General features: G+C 41.8%; 1 protein-coding gene across 2 annotated transcripts in view; it reads right to left on the reverse strand.

The window, feature by feature from the left end:
• Positions 1-3175: 3175 nt before the first annotated feature.
• IDH1 (isocitrate dehydrogenase (NADP(+)) 1) overlaps positions 3176-17941 on the reverse strand; it is an 18675-nt gene continuing 3909 nt past the window's right edge. For both annotated transcript variants that reach the window (XM_002918097.4, XM_019798418.2), the window contains 8 exons: positions 17248-17385; positions 13682-13973; positions 11825-11930; positions 10384-10561; positions 8743-8894; positions 6493-6633; positions 5653-5815; positions 3176-4132 (listed from right to left, as the gene is read on the reverse strand). In XM_002918097.4, the coding sequence (XP_002918143.1) occupies positions 4042-4132; positions 5653-5815; positions 6493-6633; positions 8743-8894; positions 10384-10561; positions 11825-11930; positions 13682-13973; positions 17248-17369 (1245 nt within the window). In that variant the 5' untranslated portion in view covers positions 17370-17385 and the 3' untranslated portion in view covers positions 3176-4041. The remainder of the gene's footprint in view (positions 4133-5652; positions 5816-6492; positions 6634-8742; positions 8895-10383; positions 10562-11824; positions 11931-13681; positions 13974-17247; positions 17386-17941) is intronic.

Genomic DNA, 17941 nt, shown 5'->3' on the forward strand with positions numbered 1-17941 from the left:
GGCTGTCTCTCTCTCTCTGTCAAATAAATAAAATCTTTAAAAAATAAATAAATAAATAAATAAATAAATAAATGAATGAATGAATGAAGTCATTGAGTAATTCTAGCAAATGGAGTAACTACAACCAGAAAACATGGAAAATTAAGGTGAAATAGATGAAAGTAGCTTTAGAGTATTAGAATCAAGATTCAAAGTTAAACTTTTGGTTTCTATCATATAACTTAAACATTTCAAAATTTACTTGGGAAATTCACAGTAAAACCCCATAAGGAATGCCTGAATATCGCTTGAAGTAGGAAGAAAAGTAGGAGAAATTTGAATTAGTGCTTTGAAAAGAGGAAAATGTGATTCAGTTAGAAAATGTCTCGGAGCTTAGTCTCTGAACATACAAATAGTGCACCAGGTGAAACAAAGCAAGGCCAACCAGGAAGAGAGCAGTTCTCAAGCAGAAATCAAATGACAGCTTTACACCCAAGTACTCCAAACAAGAAGATTCACGAGAGAAGGGAGGTCCAAAAAGCCACCCAAGGACCCTCAAGCATCTCTATTCATAATTGTTAGTGTTCAGTCCAGTTGACATTACAGGGGTAGAGCATCTTCTTAGAGAAACACTTCACAGCTTCTGTTTGAAAAATTAGAGACAGTGTGACTGGAATGTGTCACTTTATCAAAGGCAAACCAGAAGGCCTGGACAGCACGGTCAGCCTTGGAGACCTTGATTTGTCTCTGGAGAATGTGGCCCTGTGTCATTAGTCCATGAGATTCAGAACAGGTTTTCTAATATATTGTTAACTTTTTTATTGTGAAATAAAGTTGATAGAGTAGACCACAAAACAGTCTAATAAATTATTACAAGGCATTCTTGTAAGTATCACCCAAGTCAAGAAGTAGAACACTGGTTGGGGCCCCTGGGTGGCTCAGTCAGTTGAGCATCTGACTCGATTTCAGCTCAGATCATGATCTCAGTGTTGGGATATCGAGCCCTATGGTGTGGCGCCTGCTTAAGATTCTCTCTCTCTCCCTCTACCCCTCTATCACTTCAATGGTATTTCTGCCCAAAATGCATAACTTGAATCTATTTACAAGGGAACATTGGATAAACCCAAACTGAGGGACATTCTACAAAATAACTAGCTTGTACTCTTTAAAAATGTCAAGGTCTAGAAAGACAATGAAAGGCTTAGAAAATGTTTCAGGGGAAAGGAGGCTTAAGAGCTATGACCAACTGAATGCAATGTATGATCCTGGATTGGACCTCGGAGGGAAGGCTGTAAAGATCATGGGAGCAGTTGCTGAAACTTGAATAGAGACCGTATTGTGTTATATCAATGCTAAATTTCCTGACTTTGACAATCGTATTGTGGTTCTATAAGAGGATGTCCTTGTTCTTAGGAAGTACACACTGGATTATTTAAGGGTGAAGGGGCACGATGTCTTCAAATTCCTCTGAAATGGTTCAAGAAAAAAAAGTGTGTGTGTGTGTGTGTGTAGGGAGGGAGGAAGACAAGAGAGAGACAGAACAAAGGGTGCAAAAGTAAAAAATTGACAAAAGGTTATGGGACTTCCTCATACAATTTTTATGATTTTTCTGTAAGTCTGAAATACTACCAAAAGTAAAAGTTACAAACAATGGTATGCTGTTTGCAAAGGTCACCTCTTTGAGGTCTGAGATACCATCCAGAGTTGTTCAAATTTTTTGTTCCAGAGGAATTAGCAGTTTGGATGCTGCATTCTCCCTAATATTAAGAATAGGGCTTATGAAATAAAATTTCTAATAGAGAGGTCACAAGAGTACACAATTTTCAGTATTTATATAAACACTCAAAGTCTTTCTTAATATTTTTTATATTTGTCTCATATCTTACCTCCTTTTTAACAGGAACAGAGAAGACGCTTAAAGCACAAGAAATTTTTATGATAGAAATATTCAAAGGGAAAGTCACTCGTTTGGAGTGTCTTAGGAGGGCTCTCTGTATCCAGGCAGAACACAAGGGAGCTGTGATTCTAACTGTGAAGATTAGTTATTAAGTATTTTCAGTTAAAAATTCTACTTAAGAAATAGTACTTGCAATTGAGAGAATTTCGAAGCATGGGACTCCTGTCTTCTTTGTCCCTAGATCCTGCTGCCTTTAGTGTTTTGCAATGCAGGAGCCAATTTCCAGGTCAAAGATTCTGATCCTGACGCTGTTACAAAATAAACCATTAGCCTTGGCATGTATTTGTCAGCATCTGTTCATTTACTAAGTATTTAAGAACATTAACCGGTTCTTGGCCAAATACTGATCCTGATAGACATCGGGGCAGGTGTTTGCAGCCATGAACACTCATCTGATCAATCCCAGGATGTTTGTGAGGGCTGGAGGTTAAGGTCATCCGACCCAATGGCGTCACTTTGTTCCACGCAGTGCTTTATCTATCCAAACCCGCAAATGCCAAGTCCAGTAGAAAGAGACCCAGCTAGCTACAAGGCTTCCTGGCCAAAGTGGCCACTGAAGTACCGTGTGTCCCTGATCAAAGTGCCTCTTGAGGCCTCAGTTTCCTTCCCCATAAGTATGTGGCTACTGCTGGGATGCTGACCAGCTTTTCTTCAGGCGTGAGCTGAACTGTCGGAAACCTCTTAGATGTGTTGCTTTTCCCACATCCCCCAGGGACCCACCGATCCCCATCTATTCTCTTCTCTTTTCGGGGATCCACCCTGCTCCCTCCATCCCCCGTGCCACTGTCCCAGTTCAGATCTTCATCATTTCCCACCTGAAGTATCACAACACCCTGATAACTGGCCTTCCTTCCTGGATTGTGCCGACCACCCCCTCCTCCACTACTATCCATTCTTCATACAAGGTGTGCTGTTTGTTTTTTTAAAGGAAAATACGATCATGTCCCTCCCTTCTTAAGTCTTCATGGGCTTCCTATTAACTTACACGGTCATACCTAGACTCCTTAGCACGTGCCTACATGCGATGCCCTAAAATTCCAGTTACCTCTTTCGTTCTGTCTTGGGTCTTCTTTCCCTTTCACTGTAGGATCCACATCTCACCGTTTACTTACCTATTTTCCCCACAGTCAACTCCTTTGGGGCAGAGACTTTTTTTAAAATCAGACTCCTGTGGCTAGGACCTAGCGTGGTGCCTGGCGCCTGAAGTATACTCGATAAATAAAAACCCAAGAAGACTACTCATTAGCACTGAATTTTAATTACAATTAGTAGTTCAGATGAAGAACAGACTAGAAGAGTGTTTAAAATCAACTTCTGAAAAAAAATCACATTTATAGAAGGGAGATAAAATGGGCCAGCAGAAGTCCGAAAAAGGTACAGCTTGGATTATTGCACTTGGATGAAATACGCTGCTCAGGGTAGCATAACACTAAGGCCACACCAGGCCGGGACGAGGAGACACACACAGAGGACAGACCCCCAGGTAGTATTTATTTGGGATGCCAAACTCTCCAGTCGCCTCACAAATATTCAGCATTTTCAAAATGTTCAAGAAGATCTCTTTACAAAAGTGACTGCAGTGTCTCCAACAGTTTTAGTTACACCTTTGCTCTTCATTCCAAATTATGGGCAAGTTTACCAGATAACCGGATAGCTCCAAGTCACCTGATGGGACATCTGTCACACCAAAACCACCCAGCGCCCCAGGCCACGGAGTGCTGAAGGGGGTGAATCTGTACTTCACGGATATTTTAGGGAACAATACTGTGGCTACAGTTTACCCCTTCGAGCACTCTTCATTTTGGTCATTTGTATTGGAACATGAGAAAAAGTGACAACGAGTACAAATGAGCACTAAAGTAACTCCTAGGCTACTAGTAGAAAATAAAATAAAATTTAAAAAAGTCTCCTGCCACATTCACGAAGGTGGCATAACTGTATGTGTAAGAAAAAGGCTGTAAACTTATAGAAAAGATAAACTCTGGCTTCTAAACAAATTACAAAATTGATTTTACCTTTACCCTTGAGTGTTACACAGGAAAATGTAAACCAGAGGACCTAGTTACCAAAAACACGTATCCTCCTAAGCTGAGGGATGGATGGCCTTAAAGTTTGGCCTGAGCCAGTTTTATATTCAAGTTTTCTCCGAGTTTGTCCATGAACTCAAATGTATTCAAGTAGTCAGAACGTTGCACGCTAATAGAGGAGGAGAAAGAAAAGAAAGGAATTAGTTTGTCTCTGGTCTGGTAGCAGGTAGAGGGAAAGTTCTAGAAATGCTACATCGGTAGGATTTTACTTATGTCTAAAAGAATACTAATTAATATTAACAAGCTGTGAATAAATGCCTGATGACCGTGCTCAAGGTTCAAGGGGCTGACCCCCCGAGCCGCAGCTCAGCCACACGCACCTTCACAGGAAGTCCCTTGCCCTGAGTCTTTGAGGGCGAAACTAATGCCTGAGAGACTGAAATCATCCCTTCTTATTCATTATTCTTTAAAAATAACAAACCCTATTCAGGGGTACAGCCACGGTTTCATCTACATTCCTACAAATTGTCACATGTCCTTAAAAAAGTCTGAACACTTATTTTTATCATTGTCTTACTTAAAAAAAAAAAAAGATAAAGGATTGCCTAATGTGATCCTGCTGTTAGGTGCCTATTCAAATAGGCTACAAAGGTAACATACTGATAAGCACATTTCAAACAACATGTTCTTGCCAGAAACCTAAGATAAGAAAGACACAGTGGTTGAGTATATCCCCATCACTGAGGTATACTGACCCTAACCCAGATCTCAGAGGATGCGTGGTTGGGATTTCGGATTGGTGTTTAACTTTAGTAGGGTTTCTTGAGGTGAGTCACAGTGACCAACCGCAAAGGAGAAGTCTCTGATTAGCAGCCAATCCTGCTGGGATATGGGCTACGATGTTCTCAGAAAAATCCTGGGCAATAAACAGGCCTCAAATATCTATAGGTTATAGACAATTATGGAAGGGACTAAGACCAAGTGGGCATCTGAAATTTGTGCTGTTGGGGTGCCTGGGTGGCTCAGTTGGTTAAGCATTTGCCTGCCTTCAGCTCATGATCCCAGGGTCCTGGGATCAGGCCCCGCATCGGGCTCCCTGCTCAGCAGGAAGCCTGCTACTCCTCTCCCTCTGCCTGCCGCTCTGCTTACTTGTGCTCTCTCTCTGTCAAATAAATAAATACAATCTTTAAAAAAAAAAATAAATCAAACTTGTGCTGTTATTTTTCTTACCCGTAAACTGAAGAAAATAAAGGGGTAGAAAAAATAGCCTTGGAGGTCCCTTTGTTTCAATGGTCTACAACTTTCTCTTTAAACAGAACCTTGTCCCCCAAGAAGCGTCACCTAGATCAGAGGTCAGCAAACTACAGCCTGGACCTGGACTCCGTCCAGGCAATAGTCTGGTTTTGCACATAGTTTGGTTGGAACACTGCCACATCCGCTAGCCTCTGCATCACCTATGACTGTTCTCCTTCCACAGTGGCAAAGTTCAATAGCTGTATAGTTTTGAAAAGGCTGTATGTTCCCACAAAGGCTGAAATGCTTCCTGTCGGCAATCTATAGATAGTGTCTGTTGATCCCTGAACTAGGCGAGAAATAACAATTCATGTACTTCCAGAAAGCCCTGATGTTTTGAGCCCGGGAAAGATAAGCAGTGATTTGACTGCAGAGCTCAGGGCATTTAATACTTACTTGGGCAAACCTTTAATACAAGCAGCCAAGTCCTTGGTCATGAAGCCAGCCTCAATGGTCTCAACACAGACTTCTTCCAAAGCCTTGGCAAAGAAGCTGAGCTCTTTATTGTTATCAAGCTTGGCCCTGTGGGCTAACCCTCTGGTCCAGGCAAAGATGGAAGCTAGAAGAGCAAAATAGAACAAAACCAAAAACCAACACTTAGATCATACCAAGTTTCCAAAGTAAAACAATTTTTTTTGTTTAGGTGACTGATTCTATTAGATGCTATCCACATGGGCTATGCCTTTTATAAGAATTGGAAATATTTTTACTGACTAGAAATTAAAAAAAAATCTTTTTGTAGAGCAGATGTCTTGGGTTTTGTTAGAGCATTAAGAAAGCACATTTCATGGTGTGCTAGTAATACTTGAAGCTTAAGGTATTTACTAATCTGGAACAGGTCACAGTCTCTTCCATCTCTTGTCTATGTTGGCCTCCCCTCCTCGTTCCAGGCTGTAATCTCTTTTTAAAGTGTTTTCCTTGAAATCCGGTTAGAAGGATCTATCTATGGCTTTTAGATTCTTAGCCATCTGTGACATCTCGCTGCACCAGAGGAAAAGGAAAATGCTCGTTGACAACATACTTCTCTGTAGTGTACATTCTCCCACAAAATGGAAAAGCTTATATTGTGTCTATTTCAAGAAGTACCCTCAAACAGCTCTTACTAGTAGAACAGATGCACTGTTTGGTGATGATTTAATACACAAAGCATTGGGCAGCCAAAGAAACATCTCTGATTTCCTTTGGAGATCTCCACTCTTTGGGTGGAAATCAGTGTAGCGGTGAACACTACCTTACCAATGGGATTGGTGGACGTCTCCTCTCCTTTCTGATACATGCGGTAGTGACGGGTGACGGTCCCGTGAGCAGCCTCTGCTTCTACTGTCTTGCCGTCTGGACAAATCAGCACGCTGGTCATCATGCCAAGAGAGCCATAACCTGTAAGTGGCAAAGCGTGGAGTATGGGGTACAACTTCAGGAAGAACACTCCGTCTCCCAGAGATAAGAGGTCTCAGGAAAACAAACATCAGCATGTGTAAGTCATCAATAATTGCACCTTTCAGGAAGCAGGGTCCCTGCTCCAGACCTCAGCATCAAGGAGTCTGGAACGGCTATACTTCTTCCTCACTCGTCTATCTGACAGGTACCTGCTGCAGGATGGAGTACTCAGGATCTACCTGCTTGCATTTCACCCTAGTGCTGTGACTTCCTTGCTACTGTGACTCAGTTTTCTAACCTGTAGAATGGGTATAATGAAAGCACCTCCTTCATCGGGTTGTTGTGAGAACAGATGAATATACATGTATTTGCGAATATATGTGAAAAGAATCCATATTCATCTTCCTTAGAATACTACCTGCCACAGAGCAAGAGCTCAGTATATTGCCACTTTTTAAAAAAGATTTTATTTATTTGAGAGAGAGAAAGAGAGCAAGCACAGAGGGAGAAGGAGAAGCAGACTCCCACTGTGCAGAGAGCCGGACATGGGGCTCAATCCCAGGACACTGGGATTAGGACCTGAGCCGAAGGCAAACGCTTAACCGACTGAGCCACCCGGGCGTCCCATATTGCTGCTATTCTTACGTGCAGATGCTCTGCTGTTCCAGGAAAATAAAGATTAATGAGAGTTGTGTCCTGCCATCAAGCTGCTCAGATTCACTGGGACTAGAAAGAAAAGGCAGGTTGAAAACGGGATGGACTGATCCAAGAACATCCCTCTTGCTCTTGCTCCTGGCAACAGTCCCGACAAAACAGTCCTATTCTGTGGCTTCCTATTCAGAGAATGACATTACCACTTTTAAGTCCAGACAATTGATTTTCCTTCTCTTATTCACTCTTTCACACTTGAATTTGAAGAATATCTTTCTCTGTTTTAGCTGCCGTCCAACAGCACCTGTGGGGTTAGTAATGCAAATTTATCATAGGCTGCTACATTTGTTTTGTTTTGTTTTTTGGTTTGAGAGTAGATAAATAAACAATATGCTTTTAAAACTCCTCTTTGGGTATCGCTAGAAACTTCTGCACAGGATTAGTAGCTCCCTTCATATGTTGTGTTGGTCTGAGTAGTTCGGGACCAAACCCGTAGTGAGTTTGTCTATGTTTAACACCAGAACACTAGTTGGTACCATGGTCAAAAATGAGGACGTAAGTGGTGTGAGTCCACAGTAGCTCATATCCTAGGACAGAATGGACACGCGGACAGCTCTGTTGCCTCTTGCCTGTTTAGCGGCACTACAGTCACACTTATCTACAGGCTCTGCCCAGACACAGAGCCTCAGTACCTTACCCGTGCACTGTTGGACCCTGCACTTCCGAAGTCCTATTTCAAAGTCTTTTGAACCTCCACATCTTGACATTTACACTTGAAAGATCCCTCCAGATACTCTCTTTGCTGCTATGAGGACATTAAGAAAGAGTGGAATGATTTGGGTCCCTTTCTAAGAAATCTGCTCACAAGGAACAGGTTCCCTTATCCACCCTGGAAGCATCACAAAGCAGCACTCCTTCCTCTACTGAACTCAGCACAAAGGATTATGAGGATTTGGAGAAACAGAAGAAAAGTAAAGAGAGTTGTCTAACTCATTTATCTGACATGAACCTGGTTGATCTACCCATTTTCAAACTGGTAGGAGGTGCTTAACTTTTCGTAAAAGAAAAGAAAACGTAGTACTTCCTGGGGAAAAGCCAACATGATTAAAGTTAACACAAACATTTATCAGGGGAAGATTCACGTTTACATAGCTGCCATGGGTAACTGAAATTGAAGGGCAGCATGGTGCTGACGAAATCGGGGCAGGGAGAGTTTCCATTGATTTGGCGCTTACCTGTGGCATAAAGCCCCTGGTTCTTGGCATTTCTGTGAACAGCCCTGGGCTTCTCTGCTTGTATCAGCTAAGAAGATGGAACGGGATGGCTTGCAGTACCTATACTTTAGGATTTAACAAACGAGGGGCGGCAGAACCCCCCGTCCCAAACTAGAGAAGTATTGTGGCATGACCTACATACCACCAGCTGAGCTCCACCTCTGCTCCGTCCCCAGCTCCTTACCTTGGGCCACGGAGTCCGACTGCACGTCACCATCATAGTTTTTACAGGCCCAGATGAAGCCTCCTTCGGATTTCATAGCTTGGGCCACCATATCGTCAATGAGCCTATGCTCATACCAGATTTTTTGGGCTTCAAATTGGGATTTGTACTGCCTAAGAAGCAAGAGAGAAAAGGGAATTAAAAAGGAAATTGGTGTTGTTAGGGACAGTACCTGCTTCTCCAAAGGGGGTGGGGGTGGGGCTGGAAGCAGCATTTTTTAGTGGAAGCAACACAGACTTGAGAATCTGACAGACCTAAGCTCAAATTCTGCCCATTTTTTAGCTGTGAAACCCCAACCTCCCCACCTGCTAGAGTGATTTTACCTCCTTTGAAGAGATGTGAGAACAAGGGAGACAGTAGAGTGTCCCCAGCATTATTTTTGGTTTTCAGTACACTACTGATCAGATTCTTGAGAAACGGCTTACTTTAAAAATGTAATAATGGGGGGCACCTGGGTGGGTCAGTTTGTTAAGCATCTGACATCAGCTCAGGTCATGATCTCAGGGTCCTGGGATCGAGGCTGCCTCCAACCCCACCTTGGGTTCCCTGCTCAGCAGGGAGTCTGCTGGTCCTTCTCCCTCCCCCTGCTTGTGCCCTCACTGTTTCTCCCTCAAATAAATAAAAATCTTAAAAAAAAAAAAAAAGAATGCTATAATGGATGAAAAAGACTATTCTACCACTCTATACCTTTCAGGAAACTAGGACAGCTCCTGGGGTTGGTATGGATGGGTAGCAGGAAGAGGAATTAAGATGTCTTAGGAAAGATACCTAAAATCCAAGCCCTGGCCTCAACATTTGCACCTAAAGGGGAGTTATGTCATCTTAAAAGTTAACACATGCTCCTGCGTTGTTGGACCTGAAGTTGTGATAAATATAGACAAGTTTAAATGACTTCACTAAAGCAGAGTTCTAAATTACAACAATGGGCTTTAGAAAGAGTAGAAATGTGCTCAACTCAGAAACTCATATACTTGAAAAATTGGAATTTTCTTGCTTTTTTTTTTTTTTTTTTAGAGAGAGAGCAAGCACGAGTGGGGGGTGGGTAGACAGAGACAATTTTAAGCAGGCTCTACACCCAGCACGGAGCCTGATGGGAAGCAGGGGGGGCACGAACTCATGACTCTCAGATCATGACCTGGGCTGAAATCAGGGGTTGGATGTTTAACTGACTGAGCCACCCAGGTGCCCCTCCTTTTCTTTTTTAAAAATATTTTATTTTTAAATAATCTCTACACCCAACATGGGGATCAAACTCACAACCCTGAGATCAAGAGTCATATGCTCCACCGAGACAGCCAGGTGCCTCCTAAAATTAGAACTTTCTGTCAGTCACAGGGTACCTTCATTCAAACATTAAACAATTCTGGCTCTGAAAAAAATAAATATGGGACCCTTATTTGAAAACATTTACCTTCTAAAAGCAACTCAAGAGTGGTTTGTTTCACATCTGTTAAAGGTTAGTTTTGCCCTTAACTTTATGGGATAGTGATGGTTTTCATTCAATTTGTCCCAGAATCAAAGGGATAAGGATGCAAATTCCATACTACAAATCCTAGCTTATTTTAGGGAAAAGACAAAGAAGAAAGAAAGCACTGTAGTTACTTGTCATATATTTCCTGAAAGATGTCTTTAAAACGTCCATCATATTTCTTCAGAATAGTGTTTTTGGTGCTCAAATACAAAGGCCAACTCTTAGACAGAGCCATCTGGAAAGAACTATGCGCAAAATCTTCGATTGACTTATCTTGATTGTACATCCCCATGGCCACACCACCGCCCTCTGTGCGGGAGATACCAATGAGAGAAAAAAGGAGAAGGGTAAATGGGGTAGAGTTGTGTAACAAGTCCAAATCCACCCACCACCATCCAAGCACCCAATTCCCAGCTTCCATGGTTTGAAAAAGTTCCGGCCAGGCTTCAAACGTGAATACTCCATGAGTTGCCGGGGCACCTGATTGGAAGAAAGTCAATTCTAGATAAGGACATTCTAACTTGTTTTGAAAGGGCAATAGAAGTGAGAAAAACACAGTCTTTAGGATCCTGAAGATACCAAAATACTAAAAAGTACTGATATGAACCAGAAATATACTCATTTTTAAGCTGTCTTTCACACTGTTTAACATTTCACACGTGTTTTAAACTCTAAGTGTGTGCTCCATCCTCAGCCATTGAGGAAAACTGGCATTTCAAATTCTGAATGAGAATTCTCATCATTTCCTGGAGGGTACTGAAGCTTCATATCTCATTGGCAGAAATAATTATGCTACATGTTATCACTGGTGTTTCAAAACTCTTACTTGATGAACTTCGTAATTACTGAAAGATGGAACTTGAACTTGTGCCACTCACTGCCCAGGGCCGACTTAGGCTCAAACCCGCAGGACTAGATTCCATTAAAATGGTATTATTTACAGGAGGCAAAGAGAACAAGGGCTACATAAGCTTGGAGCTTTTCTTTTTATGAGAGCTTTTAACCACTTCAGTAGTGGAGAAAGAGGGTTCTCTGTTCTTTCAACAATCTTTGGGTGGCATTTGCCACAGTGGACCTTTGAAGCAGCAGGATGGTGGGGAAGAAAAGGCAAAAAAACAAAGGATCACTTTCACAGAATAAACTCAGGGCAAGAAGAAAATTTCAGCAAATATGTAATGCAATCATTTTCAAATGCAAACACTACCAGAGCAAAGGACAGATTACATGACAGGTGATCTGGGATTATTAATGTTTAATTTCCATAATTTAGGCACAACAGATTCCCGCCAACCTTCCCTCCGTGTTTCAGGAGAAGTGCAAAACTATCTACGTGTCTTTGCCCACGTGCATTTCCAATTAAGTGGCTAGTTCCTTTTGTGTCTTTCTGTAGTCCCGCCCACAGGAAGGCATGGAAGCCAATTCCTTCTTGACGCTAGATTCTGGGTCCTGTAGAAGTGTTGTAGATTCCAGGTTGTATTTTTGGCAGCCACATAACTAACTTTTAAAAAACAGTACCAATATTGTCTAAATGATCGGTGAAAAATGAAAAGATGTAGCTCATGATGGACTTACCTTCAAAGTTATGTACCAGGTAGGTCATTTTTTTGGATCCATCACTTGACGTGTAGGTTATCTCAACTTTACCAGGCCCAGGAACAACAAAATCAGTTGCTCTGTACTGTGTAGGGGGGAGAAAGGTTTTAAAAAAACCACCGAACTATCCTTTCAAGAACTATAAGGGAAAAAAAATTAACAGAACATAGAGCTGGAAGATACATAGACAAACAGGGCAGTGTGGCTCAACCTTCATTTATTTTAGAGATGGGAAAAAAGAGATACAGAGAGTTCCCAAGGCAAGTTAATCCTAGTGTATAGTGGAAATCAGAATTTACTGGGTGCCTCCCATGTAAAGGGCAATTTCCTGAGCACCGATAAGGAGAGGAGAATGACAAAGCATTTTCTCTTAGGAAGCTTATAACCTAACAAAGACACACAAGAATGAGAAGCAACCTAAGAGCTTTCAAATGTCAAATGGGGGCTTAGATAAGACATGCAGTAGGACTACAGAGGAAGGGAAATGGCCATGACCTGGAGGTCAAGGAAGTCTTTCCACAGGGGGATGATAATACACCAGCTACAGATTAGAGTTGATTCAGCCCTAGGCTGGGAATTTTCAATCTGGACTTTAATGAAAAGAATGGCCGTTCTTCCAAGTGACTGATGCCAAAATAATTAAAAGAAAGGAGGGGGGTGGAGGATGACAAAAACACCAAGAACTCATCAGAACTAAGAGCGGTCTCCCTGGGATTTGTGAGTTCGTAGTCCTCCCGTCTACCTTCTCTCTCCTGGGCCTCTGGAAGGTTTGGCCAGGAAGAAGGGATAGTTTGAACCCCAGGGCAGAACAAAGTGAACTGAGCCTCAAGGGCTGACCCAGTGACCCCGTCCCCAGGAACAGAGAGTGGTCTGACCTGGCCACACTGTTTCTGAGGATAGCTGCATCAAAGCCTCTGGATTTCAGCAGTAGCCGTTCTTATTTATAAGGCTCTTTCAGGACCTAAGCTGCTTTTTATGGAAGTCCGAAACCTCCGTTTCAATACGGATTTTGTTTAGTTGGCAGTTTTTCTGTTTAATTTGGCAATGAGCTTACTGGTACAAAGTACAGAAACTAGTACTTCTTTTTTTTCCAAGTAGGAAAGTAATGTTTTACAGAGAATACTTTCAACTACTGAATCCGTTTTTCCTTTTATGCATGAAGTGATCATGTTCAATATAGTCTTTGGTGCTTAACCCTGTCTGCACACTGGCCTGACCTGCGACCTTTAAAATGTCTGAACCCCATGCAACTCAGATTCCGCTGGTGGAGGGTAGAACTCATGTACTGGAATGAAAACAAAAACCCAAATGTGTTTAAGAAGTAAAACAAAACAAAAACCAGAAGACCCCATAAAGGGATCTTATTGTATAGTGAGGGTGAAGAACCAGTAATTTGGTTGAACCACTGGAAATTATACAGAAATGGCAATATCGTTTGGTTTAAATTAAAAAAAAAAAGATACATGGGGGTGCCTGGGTGGTTCTGACTTTTGATCTCAGCTCAGGTTTGGATCTCAGGGTCGTGAGTTCAAACCTCACATTGGGCTCTACACTGGGCGTGAAGCCTACTTTAAAAAAGAATAGAAAAGATAAGATACAGGAAGAAAAAAACACATTTGAAAAAAAATCATTTGCGTTGAGACCGGTACCTATCCGTAAGTTTATCTATATTTACTTCTACCTAAATCTACAGATATACACATACCCATTTCTTGATTTTGCACCTCACTTAAAGGGAGAAGACACCAGAAGAATAAAACATAGATCAGGGCTTCTGGGCAGCCAAAGGTCATGAAGAAAGAATATGGAGAATCCAGCTATGCCAACGCGACTTACTTGATCCCCGTAAGCATGACGACCTATGATGATGGGTTTTACCCATCCGCTCACAAGACGGGGGATATTTTTGCAGATAATAGCTTCCCTGAAGACGGTGCCACCCAGAATATTTCGGATAGTGCCATTTGGTGATTTCCACATTTGTTTCAACTTGAACTCCTCAACCCTCTTCTCATCGGGGGTGATGGTAGCACACTTGACACCAACGTTGTACTTCTTTATAGCTTCTGCAGCATCCTTGGTGACCTGGTCATTGGTGGCATCACGATTCTCTATGCCTAAATCATAGCTGGGAGGGAAAAGTCGTTCAATGTAACTCTCCAGACAAACTGGTAAGTGACTGAGGGTGTCCCCATTCTATGCATGGTGACGGCACGAAGAGCCTGCCCTGAAGAAAGGAAAGGCTCAAAATACACCTCAATCTGCCAACATTTAGGATTAATGCACCTTAGACCCAGAAGACGGCTGCCAACCAAACAAAGCACTAAGAGAGGTGGACTGTGGGCCGCACCCGCCTGTGGTGTGGGAAGCTGTCTGGAAGGAGACTGAATGGAAGCCATTGTGCTCTGCCTCTTGGTGCGTTCTTCGCCGTCAAGAGGCAATCACAGCATATGAGCAACCGTTTTTCCAGACTTCCTTCCATAAAATTAGTGTAAAAACATAAGCCTAAGCACCTTATTTTCCCTTTGTAAAAACTGTTCTCTAAAAATAAAGGGGTCAGAAGGTTTAAAGGATTGTTTGTATTATGGCATTCAAGTGGTTGGAGCTATAAATGCCACGGTCCGTGCCAAAAATGCTACTGACTTCTTCAGTAATGCCATCTTCAGTCAGAAGATGAACCTTTCTCTAATTCTTAGGCAAGGCTGTTTGTTCTAGATATAAGCCTGCAGTTTGGGGTAATAATGGACTCCAATGATGGTTTTATATACCCCAGGGAGTAACAGTACTGTACACCAGTACCCAGACTGCAGGTAATTCAGAACTGGAAAGAGTGTTGGTTGTCCACAGAGCTAGGAAATGATTAAAGCTTTATCTCAAGTATGACATAGTTTGTCAGAAACAGGAGAAACATAACAGTAATGTAACAACTCATTTTGTCCTCCAAGACTTTAACAAAGTTTTCCGGCTTTTTCAACTTTCAAAACTTGCTAACCCATTAAATGTCTAGACTTCTCTTTTAAGTTCCTTTTAGTTTTTGCATTTTCCTTTCCTTCACTATCCCAACTCACGATGCAAACGCAAAGGTAGCGATCTTAATGTATTTCCAAATAAAAATTATTCCAAGTGCTTTGGCCTTAGATAATTCAAGTCAGTCTAATGAATCCACTGACTCTCTTATCTTCTGGCATAGGAAATGCTGAATATTACAAATGTCTAATCCTAACGCAAACGAGGACCATGGTCAGCACTTTTCATGTTCATAGGAACCATTTTTCATCAGAAGAATCGACCAGCAAATTAGTGGAGTTTTTGCTTCTCTTCTTAACGTCTCTAACACTGCCTCCTTGTGCTCTCTCTCTCTCAAATGAATAAATAAAATATTAAAAAAAAAAAAAGAGTTAACGTCTCTAACAGGAGAGAATGAATAAGTGGCCTGGACCACCATCTAGCCTGGAGAAAACAAAGCAAACAAATCATTCCCCACCCCTCAAAAAGAACCGGTCATCTAATAATCATAGCCATTTGGAACACTGTAAAACTTCTTGAAGCCTCAAAAAATTCTTTATTCTACTGTAGCTAGTGACTCTTTTCCTTCTAGGCATAATTACTGTCCTTCAAAACTCCTTATGCCCTTAAGGCTAACGAGGCTTAAAGGTTCTTTGCAGCTACTACACTGGCAAGGATTTGGCAAACTCACCTACTTCCATGCCAAGGTTCCGAACCAGGAGAGTGCCCGTGAAATGCTTCTCTAACCCACTTGGATGATGTTTTTCATACATCGTTTCCTGTATGTCTGGTTGACCTCTGCAAGTATTTGCTTCATCTCGTGGTTGCAATATAGACATTATCAACAGCTTGGGTTTGGAATAAGTAAAAAAAGTGTCTAATGACACCATGTGAATGAAGTATCCAGACTCAGGCAAAACAATAGGCCCTTGGAATACATGGGTCTGATGAATAATTCTGGGTCAAGACAAGTATACTCAAGACTCACTGTAGTTTGGCTGAAATGTGTGGGTCAACATTTTGCCATGCCAGGCTTCAGCCACATCCCCTTTGGAAAAATTCTGTCTCTTCCTAGTTTGGATGTAGAAAGAGCATGTGCAAGTTTATAAAAATCACAGGGAGCACAGGGGAGAATCCCACAGAGACTTTCATATCTGTCTCCAAACACTTCAAAGACAGGGCAAAGGCTCAAATCCTTAGAACACAAAAGGTTTAAGGAATTGTCTATGGAAAGATGGGGGTTGTATAAGATAATTTCAAGGGTTCTTTCTGTGCTATAATTGCGTGAAAAGGGCAAAAGCCAAGGAAAGAATAGGGGGAAAGGTCCACTGACCAGTTAAGTAGAATGATAGAAAACAGAGGTAGGTAGAAAGGATAAGACTGTGTTAACTACATTTACTTTACTGTTCAACGCAGACTGTACCTCTATTATTTTCCCTTCCACAAATAACACCTTGTGCCGTTGTGAGCCACCTTCACGGAAAATAGAGGCTTGGAAAGAGTGGAGAATCACTTTGCTCTCATCACAATTCTTTTCTGCAGAGCAATGGTAAGTCCAGACTTTCTAGCAATATGTCAAAATTAAAACAAAGTTTGGGGCGCCTGAATGGCCCAGTTAGTTAAGCGTCCGACTTTTGGTTTTGGCTCAGGTCGTGATATCAGGGTTGAGAGATCAAGCCTCTGGTCATGGGGCTCTGTGCTCAGCGGGGAGTCTGCTTGAGACTCTCTCTGCCCCTCCCCGCTGTGTACTCTCTAAAAATAAAGACATAAATCTTAAAAAAATAAATAAAATTAAAACAGAAGGTTCATGTACCTGTATTTTGGCATCCCTCTCTTAAAAGCTTTATTCATAAGATACAGCTATAGCTATTTATTTATTTATTTTAAACCTTTTTTTTTTTTTAAGATTTTATTTATTTATTTGACAGGTAGAGACAGCAAGAGAGGGAACATAAGCAAGAGGAGTGTGAGAGGGAGAAGCAGGCTTCCTGCGGAGCAGGGAGCCCAATATGTGGCTTGGTCCCAGGACCCTGGAATCATGACTTGAGCAGAAGGCAAACCCTTTGAGCCACCCAGGCACCCCACAGCGATAGCTATTTATTTATTTTAAAGATTTTATTTATTTATTGACAGNTTGACAGAGATAGAGACAGCCAGCGAGAGAGGGAACACAAGCAGGGGGAGTGGGAGAGGAAGAAGCAGGCTCATAGCGGAGGAGCCTGATGTGGGGCTCAATCCCATAACGCCGGGATCACGCCCTGAGCCGAAGGCAGACGCTTAACCGCTGTGCCACCCAGGCGCCCCAGCGATAGCTATTTAAACAGCTGGTTATACCCTGAGATCACTTAGATTATGCTGCTGTCTGAGTTTGCTGATTAGATGACTAATTCAATTACCTGTGCAGGTCCAGTTCCACATACGGAAATATGAGTTTTTCTTTAATCAACTCCCAAATGATTCGTGTCATTTCATCTCCTTGCATCTCTACCACAGACCCGCCATGGATTTTCTGAGACATTTTGACTTTAAGAAACCTTTAAAAAGAACAAAAGGCAAGACACAGGTCTTTTTATTCATTTCATTACAGTGTAAAAACAAAATACCAAGAATTCGGTGACTACTAACCACTACACTCGCAATAGCACTATTACATAAAAAGGTTAACGACAATATATTTACCATTAAAATCGAGCACGTTCTCTGTATAAAGCATTGTGTTACGTGCTTCACGTGTGGTATCTGAGGCAGCCCTCACAACCCTGTAAGATGGATATCTTCCCATTTTATGCTGACAGAAGGAAAATATCTTTCCCAAGGCCGTCCCACTAGAGCATGGGGGAACCTGACCCTGTAACATGCTCTTGATAATATTATTATTCCTGACTGTCGGTTCATCTTCTAAAATGAGATGATTTCTGCAATATCATGTTTATTTGAACCCTTCTATCCAACCCCTCATTTTATAGCACCCTCAAGATCAGCAAAATGATAGGTGCTAGTATTTGCCCTCTTTATTTTTATTTTTTAAATGATTTTTTATTATATTATGTTAGTCACCATACAGTACATCCCTGGTTTCCGATGTAAAGT

Source organism: Ailuropoda melanoleuca, chromosome 2 (genome assembly GCF_002007445.2).
Source record: "Ailuropoda melanoleuca isolate Jingjing chromosome 2, ASM200744v2, whole genome shotgun sequence".
NCBI classification, from domain to species: Eukaryota; Metazoa; Chordata; class Mammalia; order Carnivora; family Ursidae; genus Ailuropoda; species Ailuropoda melanoleuca.